General features: G+C 36.9%; 1 protein-coding gene across 11 annotated transcripts in view; it reads right to left on the reverse strand.

Moving 5' to 3' along the window:
• The window catches only part of LOC115223565 (rho guanine nucleotide exchange factor 28), a 490,764-nt gene that overhangs the window by 445,422 nt on the left and 23,151 nt on the right, over positions 1 to 22,191 (reverse strand). Inside the window, exon 1 of one of the 11 annotated variants that reach the window (XM_036511300.1) lies at positions 15,637 to 15,812. The exons of the other annotated variants lie outside the window; for them this stretch is intronic. Coding sequence (XP_036367193.1) covers positions 15,637 to 15,667 — 31 coding nt within the window. The 5' untranslated portion in view covers positions 15,668 to 15,812. Of the gene's footprint in view, positions 1 to 15,636; positions 15,813 to 22,191 lie in introns of those variants that run through there. 11 annotated transcript variants of the gene reach the window in all.

Here is a 22,191-nt window from a genome sequence, read left to right on the forward strand (position 1 = left end):
ATTTAAAACCAGTGGTCTAGCATATTTAAAATTCTGAAGTTTTAGAAAAAATTATATTACATACATATAAGAGGGATGACCTGTAAGTGGCCATCCATTTTGCTAGATCTTCTTCTAGCATAATGGCTGTCCACTTACAGGTCATCCCTCTTATATGTATGTAATATATATACTATATATAGAGAGAGAAAGAGACAGACAGAGAGATGGACATATTATGCACAAAACAGTGCAAATCAGAAAAACTTAAATAAATTTAATCACATCTCACAGTGGGTTAAATAATGTAAATAAATACATTCTTTATATGCTAATGATGTGAGAAAAAAGAGGGTGAACCATTTCACAGATTGTTGACTACTTTTCAGAGATGACATACCTGGCTTCCTCCCTGCAATCAATAGCATAGACCAACTGTTATATAAACCTGTCATAAATTAGAGTAGCACCAGGAAGGGGGAGCCTAATTTGCATATTTGTGCTTTTGCAAGCCCACCATTGATTAAACAATATCTATTTTATGCATAACCCAGCATAAAGCAGAAGAAGTGGAATAACTATAAACTTAATGAAAACCTCATTGTGAGTTAAAAAAGAATGTAAATACATTATTTGCTTATGCTCTGTTGTGCATAAAATAGATATTGTGTAATTTATGATGATGAGCCATCAAAAGCACAGATATACATATTGGGCCATCCACCAAACTGCTAGCCTGTATAATGGTTGACCCATGCCATTGACTGTGGAAGGAAACCTGGTACTTCTCTAAGGAGCAGACAACAAATCATGAAACAATCTGTCAAGAGATTCCTTCCCTCCTTTTTCTGTACATCAACAGTATAGAAATTGAAGTTCTATAATGTTTGCATTATATATATATATATATATGTATATATATATATATATATATATGTATGTATGTATGTATGTGTATGTGTTGACGCTTTTCTTTCTCCGTCTTCCCTTCCTTGGACCTCTCCTTTTTCTATGTTTCTGGCGAAGAGCTCCGCTCGAAACGTTAATTCCTCCTTTTTTCTTTCCTTTCCTGAGCATCCAATAACACTATACTTGTTCCACATCCTTGTGTTTTCTCTTTGTTCATGTTTGGATTAACTATATATATATATATCATCATCATCGTTTAACGTCCGTTCTCCATGCTAGCATGGGTTGGACGGTTCGACCGGGGATCTGGGAAGCCAGAAGGCTGCACCAGGCTCCGGTCTATTCTGGCAATGTTTCTACAGCTGGATGCCCTTCCTAATGCCAACCACTCCATGAGTGTAGTGGGTGCTTTTTATGTGCCACCTGCACTGGAGCCAGGCGAGGCTGGCATCGGCCACGGTCGGATTGGTGCATTTTACGTGCCACCTGCACGGAAGCCAGTCGAGGCGGCACTGGCTTCGGCCACGATTCGGATAGTGCTTTTTACGTGCCACCGACACGGAAGCCAGTCGGGGGGGCGCTGGCATCGGCCACGATTCGGATAGTGCTTTTTACGTTTCTCCAGTCCAGGGGTCCTGGCATCTGCCAGGTGCCAGTCATAGGATTGATTCAATTTCGATTTCGATTACAATATATATATATATACGATTGGCATCCATTAGTCTCGAAAGACAATGGATCTGCACCTTGGATCAGATTGTGTTGCAGCATCACTTGAGACTGACCTGGCCAATGTGTAAGTGACAGTCACGGCGGCAACGGTCACAAATGTGGTTGGTCAGTTGGTCGTTTGTTGGTGGTTTGATCTTCCTGCATCCTTGTCTGTCCTCTGCTGTCTGACGTATGTGATCTCCTTCCCTCAGGGCAATACTCAGCGTTTATCTCCAGCACAAACAGCCTTTTGCCATGTTCTCCCAGCTTTTGGTATTCATACTTACTGCCTTCATATCATGTTTGCACACATCCTTGAAATGGAGATGTGGTCGTCCGTGAGCACATCTGCCAGAGGCTAGCTCCCCCATACAGTGTATCTTTCGGTAACCACCCACCAGGCATCCGGTGCATATGTCCCAGCCAGCAGAGACAGCGTTGCCAAAGTAGTGTGTTGTGAAAGTAGGTAATATCTCGTTGATCTGCCTACCCCATGTCGGTCTTGTTAGCCACATCTGCTCTCATGTGAAACAATGTGCTGGAAGCAGGGGAGGATGAATGCCTTGGATCAACACTACCATCACCTTTGATGCGCTACACCACACGCACACACACACAACACAAACATGCAGTGCATTTCGACATTTAACTAAATATCCTGGAAGAATGACAATAATAACAGGAATAAAGGAATAAGGGGAAAAATAAAAATGTATAAGGAAGATAATAACAGAGAATCATGTCCAATAAGATAAGTCAGATAAATAAATGAATCATTGTGGTAATTCTAAATTGTTTAAGTAGTGTGTGTGTGTGTGTGTGTGTGTGTGTGTGTGTTGTGTTATAAAAATGGTTGGTGTTACTCAGACAATAAATTAATTCCCTTTCATGCCAAATAAAAAAAAAAACTGAAGGTGAGTTTTAAAAAACTAAAAATTATCAAATAAATTACACACCTACACATATAATACAGGATGTGACTAATATTTACAAAACTATAAACTAAAGCTAAGTTGGTTGTTGCAGCAGATTTAAATATTTCAAAGAAATATTTAGAATGCCACATGTCCAGATTTTTTTTTTTAGAACATAACTTACAGTAGTTAATGGAGAGGAATTTAGAAGTTAAATGCTTGTAGTGAAAAACAAATTTCAAAAATTGAATATAAAATGAATGTATAAGAAAACTGCATGAACTACTTACATGAGAGAGAGAGAGAGAAAGAGATTGACAACAACTCCCTCTATTAAAACTTAAGACAGTAGAACGAAAGGGGAAGATAAACTGGTATGTATATAGGAATTAAAACCAAGCTTTAATCTCTGGTCATTAGTGTGACTGCACCCCCCCCCTCGTTGTTGTGTATAAGAGGTGGAGTCTGAGTGAGTTTTGAAGACAAAGAAGAAGCAACAAAGTTAAAGTATTGTAGTTTATCATTTTTAGAGTGGAATTATGGAGGTTTAAAGTTTATAATTAACAGTTAACGACAAAGGATATAAATTTCCTAAGGGATAAAAAAAATTTCAGTAGAATATAAGAGTATTTAATTATGTACTGTGTGTTTACATGTGTGTGTGTTTACATGTGTGTGTGTGTAGAGAGAGAGAGAGAGAGAGAGTAAATCTTACTCTATCTTTCTCACACTATTTCTTACATGGATGAATGTAATCTCACATGTCAATACACCTCTATACTGTTGCACACAGAACTCACTTCATTTGTCGGATCTTCGCAGTCACAGCATATCGCCAGAGGTCTCAGTCTTTTGTCATTGCCTCTGTGAGGCCCAACGTTCAAAGGTCATGCTTGACCACCTCATCCCGTGTCTTCCGGGGTCTTTCAATATCTACCAGGGAAGCTCTTTACAATTGGGAAACTCAATTCTTACATATTGCAAAGTCACTTTTATTCATCTCATCCTCCATCTTTGGTCACTTTTTACTGGCATCCACCACATGCACTCTCTCTCTCTCTCTCACACCATGTAGCTGCTCTCTCTCTCTCTCTCTCTCTCTCTCTCTCTCTCCATGTTGCCTGAGTAACGCAAGTTGTTTCAGATGTAACGGAATCTGATACACCTCACCCTCCCATCCCATCCCCCTCTCTCTCCCCTCCCTCTGCAATTGAAATTACTTTCACTCATTACACCTTGTCATTACCATCTTCCTACTGTTATCGTCTCTTGTCTTCACTCCTAGAATTGGCTCCCTTATTTCTCATTCCCTCAACACTCTCACCTGATCACTCTAAACCCTCCCATAGTCTTTTCTTTCTTTTCCTCCTCTCCCACCCTAGTTCATCTTCCGCAGTTACATTCTACCCTAACCCTCTCTATTAGTTTACATGACAACATAGAATGGTGAGGACCCTATTTTGCTTTTCAGATAAAAAAGCAACTTCACTTTAGCTGGTGCAATGAATCTGCGAACTAATGGTATCAAAATTAGCATTTGATGACTAATCTATCGAATTGCTTCGAACAAGAGAACTGGTGCTGGCAGGATGGTCAACACTCAAATGGTTTACACTGAATTATTGATTAGTTTTGTTTTGTTTTTGTTTTGCCCCAGGTTCCAGTTTGACTGTTCAGTTTCTATGGCTGGATGCCCTTCTTGATGCCAACCACTATACAGCATGCGCTGGGTGATGTTAACATGGCACTGGTACAAGTGCTTTTACACAGTGCCAGCACACGTGCTTTTTATGTGGCACCAGCACTTGGCTCTTGCAGGCCAATCCTCTACATCAGGGGGATCACTGGCACAGGGCCTGCAAGAGCTCTGTACCAGTACTACATAAAAAGCACTCGTGCCAGTACCACTGAAAGGTACTCCACAATATATATATATATATATATATATATATATATATAAGAGATAATGGTGTCATTGAGACCCAAAGGTGTCAAGTAATGCTGAATAACTGCTATAGACAGACCATAGTTAAGTTCCAGATTTGGTAATATTGTGAATAAAGGGTTCAACGTTGGTTCTATGTCAGCGTGTGTATATAAGAATTTTTTGCATAATAAGATAAAAAAACCAAGGCTGTATATATATTAGAGCATTTATAGATAGATAGGTCTTACAGCTGTCTCTAGGATATTATTTGTCTCCGATGAAAGGATATTATTAATTAATATCCTAGAAACAGCTGTAAGACCTACTATCTATAAATGCTCTAATATCTACACAGCCTTGGTTTTTTTATCTTATTACACAAAAAATTTATATATATATATATATATATATATATATATAATCATCTTATCATCCAATTTTCCATGTTCAAGTGGGTCGGTTTGAATTCACTGAAGCAAATTTTCTATGGCCAAATGCCCTTCTTGTCACATGCATCTATTTCCAAACAAGGTAATATTTTCACAAAAGACTGGAAAAGAAGGACAACTCCTATAACAGTGAGGCTGATGTCCTGCTATCACACAATGTCAATACAAGGCAAAGCAAACCCTAAGCCTAGACACACAAATGCACACACACACGTGTATGTGTGTATGTGTGTGTGTGCGTGTGTGTGTCCATGTGTCCGTGTCCCCTATAGTGTTGAATGACAGAAAGCTATCTTCAAGTGTACATCCAGGTAAAGTTTGTTTTAGTCAAAAGAAGACAGATCAAGAATCAAAGACCTAATGTTGTTTCTACTGAAAGCTTAATATTTACCTTTTACTAGGCAAAGTGCTGAGCTATATATAATACAAGTGTTGAATCTGCAAACTAATGGTATCAAAATTAGCATTTGATGACTAATCTATCAAATTGCTTCAAACAAAAGGATTGGTGCTGGCAGGATGGTCAACACTCAAATGGTTTACACTGAATTATTGATTAGTTTTGTTTTGTTTTTTTGCTTTTTTGTTGTTTTTTTTAACATTAGTTTGAACCAGGATATGAAACTTAGCTTTTTGAACAGAGATTATATAGATATCAGTTTATAAAGTGGATCCAAAAATATGATACACGTCAGGAAATGAGATATTTAAATAGAGCTCTTCTTTTTTTTTTCCTCCATATTCCAATGGTCCTTCTATGTCCACTAAATTAAGGAAACTTATTTACTGGAGAACACAAACAAGACATTTCTTGCTCCCATATATATATATAATTATTGTAATTATCAATTTAGTAAATAAATAAATAAGTTAACATAATATAATGTGTAAAAGCTGATGACCCACCTATTGATCCCCTCCATTTTCTTATTGCTATATATATATATCATCATCATCGTTTAATGTCCGTTTTCCGCGCTAGCACGGGTTGGACGGTTTCGACCGGGGTCTGGGGAGCCAGGGGCTGCCCCAGGCTCCAGTCTGGTCTGGCAGTGTTTCTACAGCTGGATGCCCTTCCTAACGCCAACCACTCCGCGAGTGTAGTGGGTGCTTTTTACGTGCCACCTGCACAGGTGCCAGAGGGGTCTGGCATCGGCCACGGTCAGTTGGTGCTTTTTATGTGCCACCTGCACAGAAGCCAGTCGGGGCGGTGCTGGCATATATATATATATATATATATGCAGAATCAATATGCACATAATATTCTGAATATACATAGAATTTATATAACACAAATATAATAAAAAATTTGGCAGAGGGTGATGACAAAGGAACATATGGAAGAACAAGAGAACACACATAATGCGGACATGGTGAATCCTTCATCAGTTATTGACCAAATATCACCAGAATTTCAACACTATCGATAAAATTTATACATGTATATATATATATATATATATATATATATATATATATTATAAGAAAGTGGAACGACAACAGAATAAACATTTACGTTAATGAAGTTCATAGCATGGCTGAGTATTCCTTTTTCATCCCTATTTCTTATTACCATTCTACACTCAACTGACGCTTCATTCTGAAGCATTACTCTTTTTTTTGGCTCTTTTACTCTTCATTTGTTTCAGTCATTTGACTGCGGTCATGCTGTAGCACCACCTTCAGCCGAACAAATCGACCCCAGGACTTATTCTTTGGAAGCCTAGTACTTATTCTATCAGTCTTTTCTGTCGAACTGCTAAGTTACGGGGACGTAAACACACCAACACACCAGCATCGGTTGTCAAGCGATGGTGGTGGGACAAACATAGGCACACAAACATATAAATATACGATGGGCTTCTTTCAGTTTCCGTCTACAAAATCCACTCACAAGGCTTTGGTCGGCCCGTGGTTATAGAAGAAGACACTTACCCAAGGTGCCATGCTGAGGGACTGAACCCGGAACCATATACATATATGCTTACACACACACACACACAACCACACACATGGCTGTGTACTTAAGAAGTTAACTTCTCAACCACATGATTTCAGGTTCAGTTTTACTGCATGACACCTAAGGCAAGTACTGTCTTCTATAGCCCCAGGCCAACTAAAGACTTGTCAGTGGTTTGGTATACAAAAGCTATAAGCCCCCTCACACACACACACACACACACAAACAAACACACACACACACACACACACCACACACACACACATATGCCAGCCATCTACATCAAGATTTGATATTAAGTAATGCTTAATCTATGTTATCTTTCATCACATTTGCAACATCTTGCTGCAGACTTACTTTTTAACATTTCATCCAAATAACCAACCTACTGACATTTCTTCCTCACTTACATGAAATCCTCATCAAAATATTGATTCATTTTGACAAAAATAAGGCCAACTTTCATAGAAAACCAAGAATAAACTTTTTAATGAACTCTAGTAAATTACTGTTCCTTATTCTTTTAATTCCAGAGAGATGTAAAGTTAAAGGATTTTAACTCACAAATACTGAGTTATAGAAAAATCAAATCATGTAGCAACACCAAATGGCGGTGCCCCAGCATGGCCACAGCTCGTAAGCTGAAACTAGATGAAATAAAATAAATGAAATAAAATAAATTTAGGCCAATGGTTTACTATACCAGTCATCTCTATAATCTTCTTTTCCCAACAAATATTAACCTTCAGCCATTTAACCCTTCGGCATTCAGACTTCTTTGTCAAATGTGATGATTGTTTATTTACATTGTTTTGAACTAATCTTGTTTTATTATCTCAAAGCTTCCAGATTTTTATAATGTGATTATTGTTTATTTTTAGAATGACAATGCAAGGTAGATGTTTGGAAAAAAAATAATAACAGGTAGAATATTTGGGTTGGATAGGACCAGTTTAAATGCCAAAGGGTTAAGCTTATCAACCAACCAGCTATTTGCAGCTTATAGTTCAAGACATAGATTAACTTTGAGTAATAACAGTGACAGTAGACTTCCTAGAACAAAGATAAAAGAGACAATAACGAACATAAAATAACTCAATTCTTCAGTATTATTGGCAAACAGACTGCAGACTCCATTCAACTATCAAAATAAAAGACACTGCTGCCAAGGAATGTTTATCAATGCCTTTAATGGAACAATTTCAGAGAGTTTCTAAACCGTTTGATATTTGAGGAATTCTCGGTTTTAATAGACCCAATGCTATATAAAATTGTTGAAATAAAACAACAATCAGTACTAAATCAGTAAAGAACTAAGAATATTTATTTAGAAATAAAGGGCTATGATTTTCCAAGCATGCAATATGAGTATAAAGGAAAGGCTGGCTCTATACAGGAAAGAAACAAAGGTATTAGAACTGTTGGCTATAAAGAAATGGAGAGAGACAGGAGGAAAGATAAGAGGAGCAAACACAACGTTAGCAAAACGACACTTGATTAAACAAGGGTCAAGTTTCAACAAAGGACAGAACCAATAAAGTCAGAAATAAAAGAAGCTGAATTGGAGTTAAGAGTTAAAAATAAAATGTTCTGTGAGGCTTCCTAACGAATCAATCACTGTGTTGTAAATAACAATAATAATGACTACAGCATGACCTTCGAACGTTGGGCCTCACAGAGGCAATGACGAAAGACCGAGACCTCTGGAGGTATGCTGTGACTGCGAAGACCCAACAAATGAAGTGAGTTTCGCATAACCAGCCCCAGCCCATTCAAAAGTACCTTGGACCGTAGGATGACCTGCTGTGCTTACCTTGGATTGTAGGGTGACCAACATCAACATCCAAAAATCAAATTGTTGTTGTGATACCCATGCTGGTGGCACGTAAAAAGCACCAACCAATTGTGACCGTTGCCAGCCTCCTCTGGCCTCTGTGCCGGTGGCATGTAAAAAGCACCCACTACACTCACAGATTGGTTGGCGTTAGGAAGGGCATCCAGCTGTAGAAACACTGCCAGATCAGACTGGGGCCTGGTGCAGCCTCCTGGTTTCCCAGACCCAAGTCGAACCATCCAACCCATGCTAGCATGGAAACCGGACGTTAAACAATGATGCTGATGATGATGACTAAAAGCAAGAGATGTTTCCTTTCTTTTAATAAAAATGTGAAAAATAGGCTTTTCAGTTATACATTTCTTCTAAACCACAAGAACATAATCCCAGGATTCGGGTAAAAATCAAAATTAGCATATAGAATATTGTTTTCATAATTTCACTTAGCAGTTTTTATACCAACCCACCTGAGATCTTCAGTTTTATGATACAAAATTGATACTTTTAAAGAGCAGTGGTGAAGGTGGTATACCTATGAAGGTGGGGTTCTCCAAATGATAAAAAAGGAGGAACACTGACAAAAAAATAAACTGACACACAGTAAAGGAGACCCTTTTGCCCTGCTATAAAGTGCAAGTAACTAGATAAAATATATTCAATCCAAGACACAGATTAGTTCATGATGAGAAGATCGTTCAGATGGGAGAAACATTACCAAAAAACAAGAATTACACACAACAACAAAACTGTACAGTTCTCTTTGCTGCTCAGTGACCCTTATGAAGGGGCAACCAATGAATGATAAGATGCTATGAGTCCCACCCAACCATGTCAGAGGGGGAAAAAAAAGGCTGCATATAGCCACAGCCTAAGGTATCTTGCAAATGTATTCAAGAAGTACCTGGATAACATACTCGCTGCAGTTTCAGATGAACCAACGTCACAAGAAATGCAATTGTTGGATGAAACTCCTTTATTTACCAAAAGTACAAGGCGGCGAGATGGCAGAATCGTTAGCATGCCGGGCAAAATGCTTGGCGGTATTTCGTCTGCTGTTACGTTCTGAGTTCAAATTCTGCCGAGGTCGACTTTGCCTTTCATCCCTTCGGGGTCGATAAATTAAGTACCAGTTACGCACTGGGGTCGATCTAATCGACTTAATCCCTTTGTCTGTCCTTGTTTGTCCCCTCTGTGTTTAGCCCCTTGTGGGCAATAAAGAAGTAAGAAAAAGTACTATAGAAGCAGAGCCAATTGCACAGGCAGTGCTATAGCATGGCCACAACCCTAACACTGGAACTAATAAAAGAATGAATGACAATATATTTGCAAATACACACAATTTTAAAAACTATTCTTATATCCTTTTCCCGTGCTCAGGTATAGATAATACATGCATAAGACATACAGACAGATACCATTTTCCATCTTATTCCCGTCAGGTGAGTAAATCTGAATCAATATTCCTTTAATGTGTGTGTGCGTGTGTGTTGTTGCTGTTGTTGTTGTGTAGCAAAATAATGAATGACACTCCAAGAGCCATCCTAACAGTGAACTGGCTGACAGCTTCAAGCACTTGGACTCTATTAGCTGTGCACAACTTCTATTCAACGCTATAAAAGAATCATCCTCGTTCAGCACTAACAAAAGCAGCTAAAAGGCTGCATTTTTGTTGTTTTTTTTTTGTTCCTTTTTTTTTTTTTTTTTTTTTGAGGCCAGTTTGCAGTTCTGAACAAAAAAAATATTATCAGTTACATGTTGCCTATGTGCAAATCACATTATATAATATTATCGTCATCATCATCGTCATCACCACTTTAATATTTACTTTTCCATGCTGGCATGGGTCAGACAAACTTCATTGAGGCAGATTTTCTACAGCTGGATGTCCTTCCTGTCACCAACCTTCACATGCTTCAAAGCAAGATAAGATTTTCCCCAACAGCCAGGCGTGTTTTCATGGAAAATTGGAAACAATGATACTGCACACACACACACACACACACACACACAGATAGATAGATAGATATATAGACATACACCCATACATATAGATATATATTTATACACATATACATAGACAGATGTTTATGTATATATATATGCATAAATGTCTATACACAAACACATATTTTATTTATTTATATATATATATATATATATATATATATTATATACACCACACATTTATATATATCTATACACAGACAGATATGTTTGTTTGTTTGTGTGTGTGTGTGTAGACAGATATACACACACATATACACAGATTACACACACACATATACATATACAAAATGATAAAAATCTGATGGTAGCATACATGCATGCATGTAAACATACATATATACATACATGTTCATTCGTTCAAAGTGCGTTTTTCTGTGCGGACAAAGGTCTGGATGAAGATCTATTTCAGACAGGACTTTACAGCCTGAGGCTTTCCCCATCGCTGACCTTTACCTGTCTTTCAAATGAAGGGAGATCTTTATCTCACAAAGCTTTGAAACCACAGAACAACTGATCATAATATCAACAAGGAATGTCAACAACAGCATCACTTCACTCTGGCAGTGATAAGCATATAATATAGAAACACTAGCTGACCTCCTGCCATCAATAATGACAGCTAATTGTAGCATTTTATATATAAATAAGGTACAAAAGAAGGTACATAATAATCACACATAAAAGCATTTACATACTTCCCTTGTACACATAGAGTTGAAACACTGATCTTTTTTTAACCCCTTCCTTTCTCTCATTGCTATTACTTTCTCTCACTCCCTTTCACTTAAGGCTATTACTCTCACTACTTCTCCTTCACTGAATTACTATTTCCTGTCCTCCTCCACATCCGGCATGATTCTGGACACACACACACACACACACACACACACAGTCATCATCATTTAACATCCGGTTTCCAAGCTGGAATGGGTTGGATGGTTTGATAGGATCCAGTGAATAACAAGGCTACACTGAGCTCCTATGTACATATATAATAAACAAGCATGCTTATAAACATACATATATATACAAACACAAACAACCACACACACAACAATTTTTTTCGTGTTTGCACAAATCCTCTTGCAAGGCTTTGATCAATCTGGGGCTATCATGAAAGATACTTGACCAGAGTGCCAGACATTGGCACTAAACACAAAACCACATGATTGGGAAACCTGCAACTATACATAGATACTTTTTTGCCTAGGCATGTTAGAAAAAAATGCAAAGAGTAACAAAGCTGTTGTAAAGGCAATAAAGTGACTGGCCTATTCAGAACTTGCAACCAATAATGTTATATTGTTCATAAAAATGCAACAGAAAATAACAAAAAAATAAGCTATGTCAGATATGTAGGCATTAAACTCCTATGAGGGACATTAACCTTTTAGCTTTCAAACTGGTCTTATCTGGCCCATATATTCTACCCATCTTATGTTCAAAGCAGCCTCATTTGAACTCTAACACCTACCCCTACAATGTCATCCTAAAAATGAACAATCACATAATTGAAACCTCGAAGCAACAAGATAATGTATGATTAATTTATGACAAAGTAAGCCAGTAAACATTATAACTTGACAGAGTAATTGGAATGCTGTAGGGTTAAAAGAGAAAGGAACTGTAAAAGCAGTCAATGAATCAAAGTAGTTTTGGAGGCCGCAAAAGAAAACTATATCAAAAGCTACTAGCTTAAAATTTAGTAGATAAATCAAATCGAGATGGTTGTTGTTTAGCCCCCAGTTCTGATCAAGCAAACCTATGATCAAAGGCATTCCAGTCATGACCACATCACTTTGTGTATCAAAGACGACTGCTACTACTACTACTACTAATAATAATAATAATAATAATAATAATAATAATTTTTTCTACTATGGGCACAAGGCCTGAAAATTTGGGGGAGGGGGCTGGTCAATTACATTGATGATAATACTACACTGGTACTTAATTGACCCCAAAAGGATGAAAGGCAAAATCGACCTCAGTGGAATTTGAACTCAGAATGTAAAGATGGACAAAATGCCACTAAGCATTTTGCTTGGCATGCTAACAATTCTGCCAGTACTTTTAAACAGTACAATGTGATTTGAGAGACCTATGGCTGCCATTTCTATCAGATTGAGTAACGGCTTAGATGCTCTCTAGAAGTAAATTAGCTTTGTAGATTAGAACATCTAGCTAATACTTTCAGGACCCAGTCTTCATAACTTACTGCCTGAATTAACCAAGATAGACAGACAAGTATCCAGGCTCCATTGAAAATTGACTGATAGGGAAACAAACAAGCAAGGAGAAATTTCATAGCTATCATCTTCATGCTATGTGGACTATAATTAAGCACTGGTCATTTTTAGATTATCCCTTAAATACGGTCATATTAGCATGCAAATGCATACATAGACATGTGAAAAAGAAAAACAAGTATTCCCAGAAAGAAATACAAAAATACATATCAGACTTTGACAGCTATAATAGCAGAGCAAAATATATTCCAATACTAAAATGTATTTTGCTTTTATTTGTTAACATTTTGGTTAATACAGCAATTCTTTCTTCTGAATTTGTAAAAGAAAAGGATGGATTTTTCTTTCATTTTCTCAAATATTACAGATCTACTAACCCAGTCTTTCTCACAAAACAAAATTCATTTCACTTTGGGGAATTGACATACAAAACAAATGGCTACCAAAAAGTACAAGCATATTAAATTTCATTTTCATATTTGGTTTATAATGACTCAGTAAAATTTATAATAACATTAACAGTCATTGCCAAGCTAATACGGCAGTCCATAAATGTAGGACGAAAGCTGCCGTTATGGACTGGCGATAACTGTTAATATCCAGTACCGCTGCCATAGTCTCCTTTAGAGAGACTTATAAATAATAATATTTCTATTTATATAATACCATTCTTAATAACCACCCAAACTTTATACTTGTCTTTTTTTTCTTTTTTGTCATAAGTATTTGCTATAGTGAAACTCCATTTATGACACTGCAGTACTCATCTCAATATACTGCCTATATACTTTCATTATATGTACTCCTATTGCGTTACTCTATCTCATAAGAATCATCATATGCAGTCTTTCTTACTCTTCTGAAGTTACTCCTTCAAAAGTAAATATTAGTCAAACTGCTAACCTCATATTCTATGCTCTGATTAAAAGTCCAGTTCATGCCAGCATAGAAGATGGTCATTAAATGATGATGATAAAGAATTTGAGCAACACAGAAAAGCCTAGGCAATAAGCCTTGGCAGTTGTTTACTATTCTCCAATTCAGAAACAAATAGTCCTTAGTTAAAAACCCTTTGGATACAAAAAGTCAAAAGCTGCCAGTAGGACATGAACCAACATCTTCATACATGACAAGCATTCTATTATTGGAGCAAAGCAATTCTTTGAATTCCTCTATTCACTTTAGAAACTTTATTATTACCAGTGAAAACCGAATATTGTAGACAGGGTAAGAATTTCCTGCAGGCAGCCAATGACTTTTTCTATACAAAAGAGATTTTAGCCCAATATTTACGCAGTATTATTTGCAGTTTTATCTGCTTTGAGATTCACTGTTCCAAAAACGAACTATCTTAATTTTTCCTTAGTTTCATAATCAGACCCAATCTACATAACTCCCTAGTATTCAACACTAATTGTTAATTTTAATTTTCAGATGTACATTAATTTTTGAGTATGTAAGAAAAATTTGTTTTTGAAGTATACAAAAATGAAATGATAAAGTTTTCCTTTGAGGTTACTTGTCTCAAAAACGTTTTAGATTTTTGACAGTAGAAACAGTTATTATGCAACAGTGAAATGGAGTAAGCAATGGTGAATGTTTTGAAAAGCTAAAATCAAACTGAGTTTCAGTATATTTGTGATAAAGGAATTAAAGGATTTATTAAAAACCTGAATTAAATTTTCAAAGAATAGTAATTGTGACAATTTCAAAAGTTAAAAGTTTTGAAAACATAGGTATGGGTGAGTGGTAAAAAGTTTTTCATGGGTTCAATCTCACTGTGTGTACCATGTGCAAGTGTCTTTTACTGTAACCTCAAGCTGACCAAAGTCTTGAGAGTGGATTTGGTAGAGGGAAATTGAAAGAAGCCCATCATATATATGGATACATATATCTATGTCTGTATTTGTCTTTGTACCTATGTTTGTCCCACACCACTGCTTGACAACCAGTGCTGGTGTGTTTACGTCCCTGTAACTTAGTAGTTCAGCAAAAGAGACTGCTAGAATAAGTTCCAGGCTTTAAAAAAAATAAGTGCTGGGGTTGATTTGTTTGACTAAAATTCTTCAAAGCAGTACCCCAGCAGGACTGCAGTCTACTGACTGTGACAAATACAAGATAAATCATTATATCCATGCATTCTGTGATGAGCTTTATTTAGCACTTACATCTGACATGAACCCTTGGGCTCATAAGGTTGGAGCTTAAATTAGTTTCCCTGGAGTAGATTACTGAAGGTACAACACTCCCTCCCAATGAACCAGACACCAGTCCACCACAAGGTTAACCTCCCAGTTATTGCTGAAACCAATTTACAGCTGAGTGAACTCCAATAATGTGAAATGAAGTGTTTTGCTCAAGAACACAAAGCCCCACCATCCAGTCTGAGAATCAAAAACCTTAAAACCATGAGAACAACATTCTAACCAGGAGACCATGCACCTTCACAAAGCCTTAAGAAGACAATAAAATAAGGACAATATAAAAAGACTTACATGCATCAAAATCTGATATATCTGACAGTATTTTGGTAAATTTTATAAACGCTGCAGTAGGAATCTTTTCAAAACCAACCAACTCAATCAAAACATCAAGTTTGCTAAACCCATACATGGGACTTTACACAGACTAAAAGGAGGAAATAAACTGATCATACGGAGAGGAAAAGTAATATTTTTTAAAAAAACTATTATATACCTGTTTTGTCTTTACCATTTGCATTACCCATCCTGGTTTGTAAAAATCCTTTCAATGGAAACAAACCGCTATATCCAGAGTAGATTTGTTCAAAGCGTTGAACCAGAGCAAAGTGTAGCAAGCATAACTCAAACGGTTGAAAAACATATTAAAAAGACAAACATTCTACTGCACACTGTTATAACACTAGAGTGAGCAGTTGTTAAATACAACCAACAGTAAATAGGTTTCTTCCATTGATTCAAATATAGTTTCCTGTTGAAGACTGCTGCTTGGTTATTATTTTTTTTTCAGTGGAATGCATTGAATATTGAGATGTAGCAACAGGGATGAGATACAGCTTCACGAGAACAGTGTTATTATCAATAAATGGATCACTATGGAGTTGAGTAAAAATTAAAACATTTTTTTTTCTTTTAAATATATAAAAAAAAAAAACAGCAGCCAAATAAAAAGTGACAGCTGTTTGAAGTTACTCCATTGTTTACAACAATCAGCAAAAGTGGATTCTAATGTCATGTGTGTATTCAGTGCTTCTTCGATACTTCGATTAAATTAATGAACTCAGAACACTGATATGGAAAAAAAAAAGGCAAGGATGAGGAGTGACGGGGGGGGGGGGGGAATAAGTATGGAAAGCACTAATAGAAAAAAAAATGACAGAGTGGAGGGAAAACAGAGCTGAATGGAAAATGTAGCTGAGAAGCAACTGGAGGTTCCTGGAGCTAATCTTCCATTAGCATAATTAGAAAGAAATAGAACTCAACTATTGCAAATGGACTTAGAATTTACTACATTTCCAAATGAAAATTTAAGAAACTGTTTACTGAAAGTTGATGGTTTGTGGAGGCATGGAAGCGTTGGTTTCATATAGAACTGATAAGATAAGAGATAGTTAACAATGGTATTACTAAATACTCTGCATTGTAACTGTTAAACAATGGAAATTAAATGTCCACATTCAAATGAAATTTCAACAAAGACATACTCTTTTTTATTTCTTTTTTTCTCATTCATTCTCGAAACATAGCAAACATTTTTTCCTTTTTGTGTTCATAACATTCCAAATAAGAGGTAATTAATCCATCACTAACACAGAAAATTAGTAGACAATGTGTAACTTGGCTGATACATTTACAATTTCTTTTCACAACCAACCACAATTATGAATTGTGTCACCGTACATAATGTAAATGAACCGAAATAAGGGAAGCCAGTGTATACAGTATAAAAGAACCACTAAAAAATGTAGATAATTATATATTATTAGTTATTAAATAACTATCTAAACAAACCAAAATTTATATTAAGTTATATACAGGCCGTTGCTAGCGCCGCCTCGACTGGCTTCTGTGCCGGTGGCACATAAAAAGCACCATCCGAACATGGCCGATGCCAGCGCCGCCTCGACTGGCTTCTGTACTGATGGCACGTTAAAACCACCAACCGATCGTGGCCAATGCCAGACTCCCCTGGCACCTGTGCCGGTGGCACGTAAAAAGCACCCACTACACTTGCGGAGTGGTTGGCTTTAGGAAGGGCATCCAGCTGTAGAAACACTGCCACATCAGACTGGAGCCTGGTGCAGCCCCTGGCTTCCCAGACCCCGGTCGAACCGTCCAACCCGTGCTAGTGCGGAAAACAGATGTTAAACGATGATGATGATGATATCAATGTTGAGAGAAACATATTTTTTGAGGAATTCATTCCAACAAATCAACCATTCCTCTCCCACTGATGGGTAAAAACTTTCCCCTTATTTCCCCATAGCTTTATGCTTTGGATTCCTGATTTCCAATTTCCATAATAGTTCTAGTTCTTCATGGGTATTAGCGGATGTTGCTATGTATACATAACTGGTAACAAGTAGCCCCTGCAGCATAATCCTCATTCCAATAATCCTAAAGCTATTGACGAACCTTGGTTTAATTTCGCAGATCCAACAGAAACATCATCATCATCACCATCGTTTAGCATCCGCTTTCCATGCTAGCATGGGTTGGACGATTTGGCTGAGGACTGGCGAACCAGATGGCTGCACCAGGCTCCAATCTGATCTGGCAGAGTTTCTACAGTTGGATGCCCTCCCTAACGCCAACCACTCTGAGAGTGTAGTGGGTACTTTTACGTGCCATCGGAACAAGAGCCAGTCAGATGGTACTGGCAACAGCCACGCTCAAATGGTGTTTTTTATGTGCCACCTGCACAGGAGCCAGTCCAGCGGCACTGGCAACGACCTCACTCGAATGTTTGTTTAACCCTTTCATTACCGTATTTATTTTGAGATGCTCTGTGTTTCTTTCATTTGGCTTTAAATATAACAAAGAATTTAGTAAAATAACTTAGTTATCATCAAGCTAAAGATTAGGAACATAAATTGTGACTAAGGTTTGGTGGAAGATTTTAATTCAAAACTTATGAAAACAAGACAATTGTACAACAGAGCCAAGGGCAGTTTCAGCCAGGTTGGTATCAAAAGGGTTAAATTACTGGATTTGAAAGTTACTGATTAATTATAGAGTAACAATTATTATTGTCTTTTATCTTTTAATTGCTTTAATCATTAGACTGCAGTCATGCTGGGGCACCACCTTGAAGAATCTTTAGTCAAATCAATCAACTCCAGTAATTAATTTTTTTTTTTTTTTTTTGCTAAGCATGGTATTTATTCTATTTGTTTCTTTTGCTAAATGATTTTCCTCACAGAAAATAAATAAATGAATAAATAAATAGTTCCAGTATGTAAAAGAGAGAGAGAGAGTTCATGATGTCAAATATTGGTAACTATGACACCCAGAATCAATGTTTATTCAAAACTTTCAAGATTTCATAGGTTTTTTTATGGGGATTTCTTGCAAAACTTCCATCTCTATTTATCCAAAATGATGGTATGAGTCACCATGGGATCTCTATCACAGATCACTCAACTTGGTAGAAATAACAGCTGAATCTACCTCAAATTACACCCTACCATCTTCCAAAAAAAGGGTAAGACTCATTAGATAATATAGTTCTAAATATGCTTTAAAAGATAGTATGATCACAGCTGGAATGTCTTCTTTTTATAGATAAGCTCAATCGGGGTTGACATGGGGTTAAACAACAACATCCTAACACAAATATAATCCATGCTTTGCCAAAAAGATCTCATAAGGTCAAAGTATGTCCATAGTTGTTTCCCATACTTGTCAAAATGACTAAACTATTAATTATTGAATTAATAAAGTTTCCTATATTCTTGAAGCCAAATTTGATCGCATATGAATCATATGCAATTTTTGTAAACAACTGGCCACAGGTTGCCAATGAGCTCATTGCTGGTGATAAACCCACTACATTTTGATGATGGAAATGGAATATTTAATCACCTACATGCTAATTCATCGGGCTTGGTAGTTCAGTTGTTCATGGTTGACAACCAATCAGGAAGGCAACACCTGACAACAACACAGTTGGTGAAATATCATAAAAGAAACCAGTTTGAATTTATTATTATATAAATATATTTTTTTATTATTTATTATATTATTCTATATATTTATTATATTATTTATTATTATTATAGTGTTATAAGAATATAATATAATATAGTATAATATATTTAAGAGATGAGGAATTATGTACATTATTTACATTCAACGGATATTTGTCCTCATCTTGTTTGTTGTCAACACAACGTTTCGGCTGATATACCCTCCAGCCTTCTTCAGGTGTCTTGGGGAAATTTCGAACCTGGGTCCTCATTTTGGTTTTTGAATTGACAATTGTATGTCCCCATTTTCTTTTCATTTTTATAAATTTAATATCTACCCATGCAAAGTGTAAAGTTTTTCTCTACTAAATTAGGTATAAACAGTTGAACCAGTGAAAAATTGGATGTTTTCATCCCTATTTTCCTTGTATTGGATTTAAGTGTGTGTGTGTGAGTGTGTGTGTGTGCGTGCGTGCAGGCGGGCAGGCGTGTGTATGAATAAAGATGCAGGTGTGGCTGCATGGTAAATTTGCTTCCCGTCCGTATGGCTTCAGGCACTATAGCTGAACAAAATCTTGTGTGAATGGATCTGGTGGACAGAAACCAAAGAAAGCCTCTCTTTCTCTCTCTCTCTCTCTCTCTGTGCGTGTGCGTAGGAAGGACATCCAGATGATATTATATATATATGTATATGTATTATACACACACAAACATCATTATCATCATCAGCTAATGTTTATCTTCCATATTTCCAGTCAGTTTGACAGGATCAGATGTGCCAATGGACTGCGTCAAGCTCCAATATCTGCTTTGGCACAGTTCCTACACCTCAATGCCACTTTAGAGGGTGTACTGGCTACCTTTGTATGGCACTGGCACTAGAGAAGTTGGTAAGTAACTTGCAAGACAAAGAAGCCACCTCCACTGCGTGGTAGAGAGGGGGGGTGGCTTTATGTCATGCATTGAGAAACAAAAGTATGATAGAGTCAGGAAAAGGTCTCTTCATATATATATATATACATATATATATAGGCAAATCAGTGACAAAGAGTGAATTCAAGAACAAAAACAAATACAAAAGTCAAATGGATGTTCATAGTGACTATATTAGTTTGATACTCAGTAAAAGTCTTCAATGGAAAAGAAAACATATAAGGTTTCAAGTATAGTTCTTTGCTAGATAGTGGGAGATAAATCAGAGAAGAAAAAAGAAAAAAAACAGATAGTCAGTAGAAAAGCACGTGGGTTGCTACACGGTTAAAAAAAAAAGACATATATGCATTATCATCATCATCATCATCGTTTAATGTCCGCTTTCCATGCTAGCATGGGTTGGACGATTTGACTGAGGAATGGCGAAACAGATGGCTGCACCAGGCTCCAATCTTGATCTGGCAGAGTTTCTACAGCTGGATGCCCTTCCTAACACCAACCGCTCAAATGGTGCTTTTTACATGCCACTTGCTACGACCTCGCTCGAATATGCACATGTATACATACATATATATACATAGACAGACACACATACGAGTGTGTGTTAAATGCACAGTGATAGAATCATTGAAATAATCTAAAACACGTATATATCATTCACTTTTACCATATTTTTTTATATATTAATCTAGAACAGCAATGGCCAAACTGCATGCAGCTCTCTAAGCTATTAGACATTACTCCCAAGATAATAATGGATTTCAGTGCCATTTTTCCTGAAGCAGCTTTAGCATCCTACCAGCCAGATTTTAAAGTATTAACTGCAGAAATGAAAACTCAATAAAAACCATCAACAAACAGAGGTGAATCAGTTTACTTTCGAGAGCAAAACTGTGCAGCAGTCATCACCATCATCATCACTATCATCAACATCTTTTTGATGTTGTCTGTTATCAAGCACTACACAAGGTACTTTTTTTTTTTTGCTTGGTCAAAAGGTGCAAAAAGTATTTTTTTTAATTATATTTATAAATATGAAAAATATACTGCTACTTAAACTAAAAGCAGTTTGTCATAAAAGCATAGGTACTGGTGTGACATAAAAAGCACCAAGTGCACTCTGTAAGTGGTTGGCATTAGGAAGGGCATCCAGCTATAAAAACCAAGCCAAAACAGACTGGTGGGACCTGGTACAGCCTTTGGCCCTGCCAGTTCTTGTCAAGCAGTCCAACCCATACCATCATGGGTTGACGATGATGTGTGTGTGTGTGTGTGCCTGTGTGTTTATGTATGTATGCATGTATGTATATGTGTGAGTGTGTGCATGCATGTGTTACTGTCTCCTTACCATAACATTGTGTGATAGATATAAGCAAATGGGGTCCTTTGTTACCAAAACTTCTGAGAAAACCTGCCCGTTCATGGGGAAATATTACTGTACAGGTGATGGTGGGTGATAGGAAGGGTATCTAGATATAAAAAATCCACCTCAACCAAACTTGTCTGAGCCATGCAAGCATGGAAAGTAGGAGTGATGAGAATGGTATAAATAAATATATATACACACACACACACACACAGTGGGTTTGATAAGTGGCAACAGACAAAACTCTTGGCCCTCGAGTCACTCTGTTGCTAAACATAAACACACACAAAATCTCGTCATTTTTATGTCTACTCTTCATTGCTTGCATGGATAACATGAAATCCTTTGAGGCAGATTTTCTGTGTCCTTGCTGTTACCAACCATCACCTGTTCCCAAGTATGGTAATATTTGAACACAAATAGCTCAATAGCATCACATTTCAATAACAAACGGTAAACAAATGACACCATCTGTGTATCAATAGCAACTTTGTTTACAATTAGCAAACAAATATCAAGACTCGGAGATACAAGCGCACTCACACACACACACTATAGTTTTCGTCTACTAAATTCACTTGAAAGGCTTTCAGTGGCCAATGACTACAGTAGATGACACTTGCTCAAGGTGTCGCACAGTAAGACTGGATCTGAAACAACAAAGTTGCAAAGTGAACATTATTAACCACATATTCATGCCTGTGCCACATACATACATACATACATAATGTACAATATATGGATTTATATAATCCAGTGGTAATCAGAATAAATCTCCTACATA

Source organism: Octopus sinensis, linkage group LG2 (assembly GCF_006345805.1).
Source record: "Octopus sinensis linkage group LG2, ASM634580v1, whole genome shotgun sequence".
NCBI lineage: Eukaryota > Metazoa > Mollusca > Cephalopoda > Octopoda > Octopodidae > Octopus > Octopus sinensis.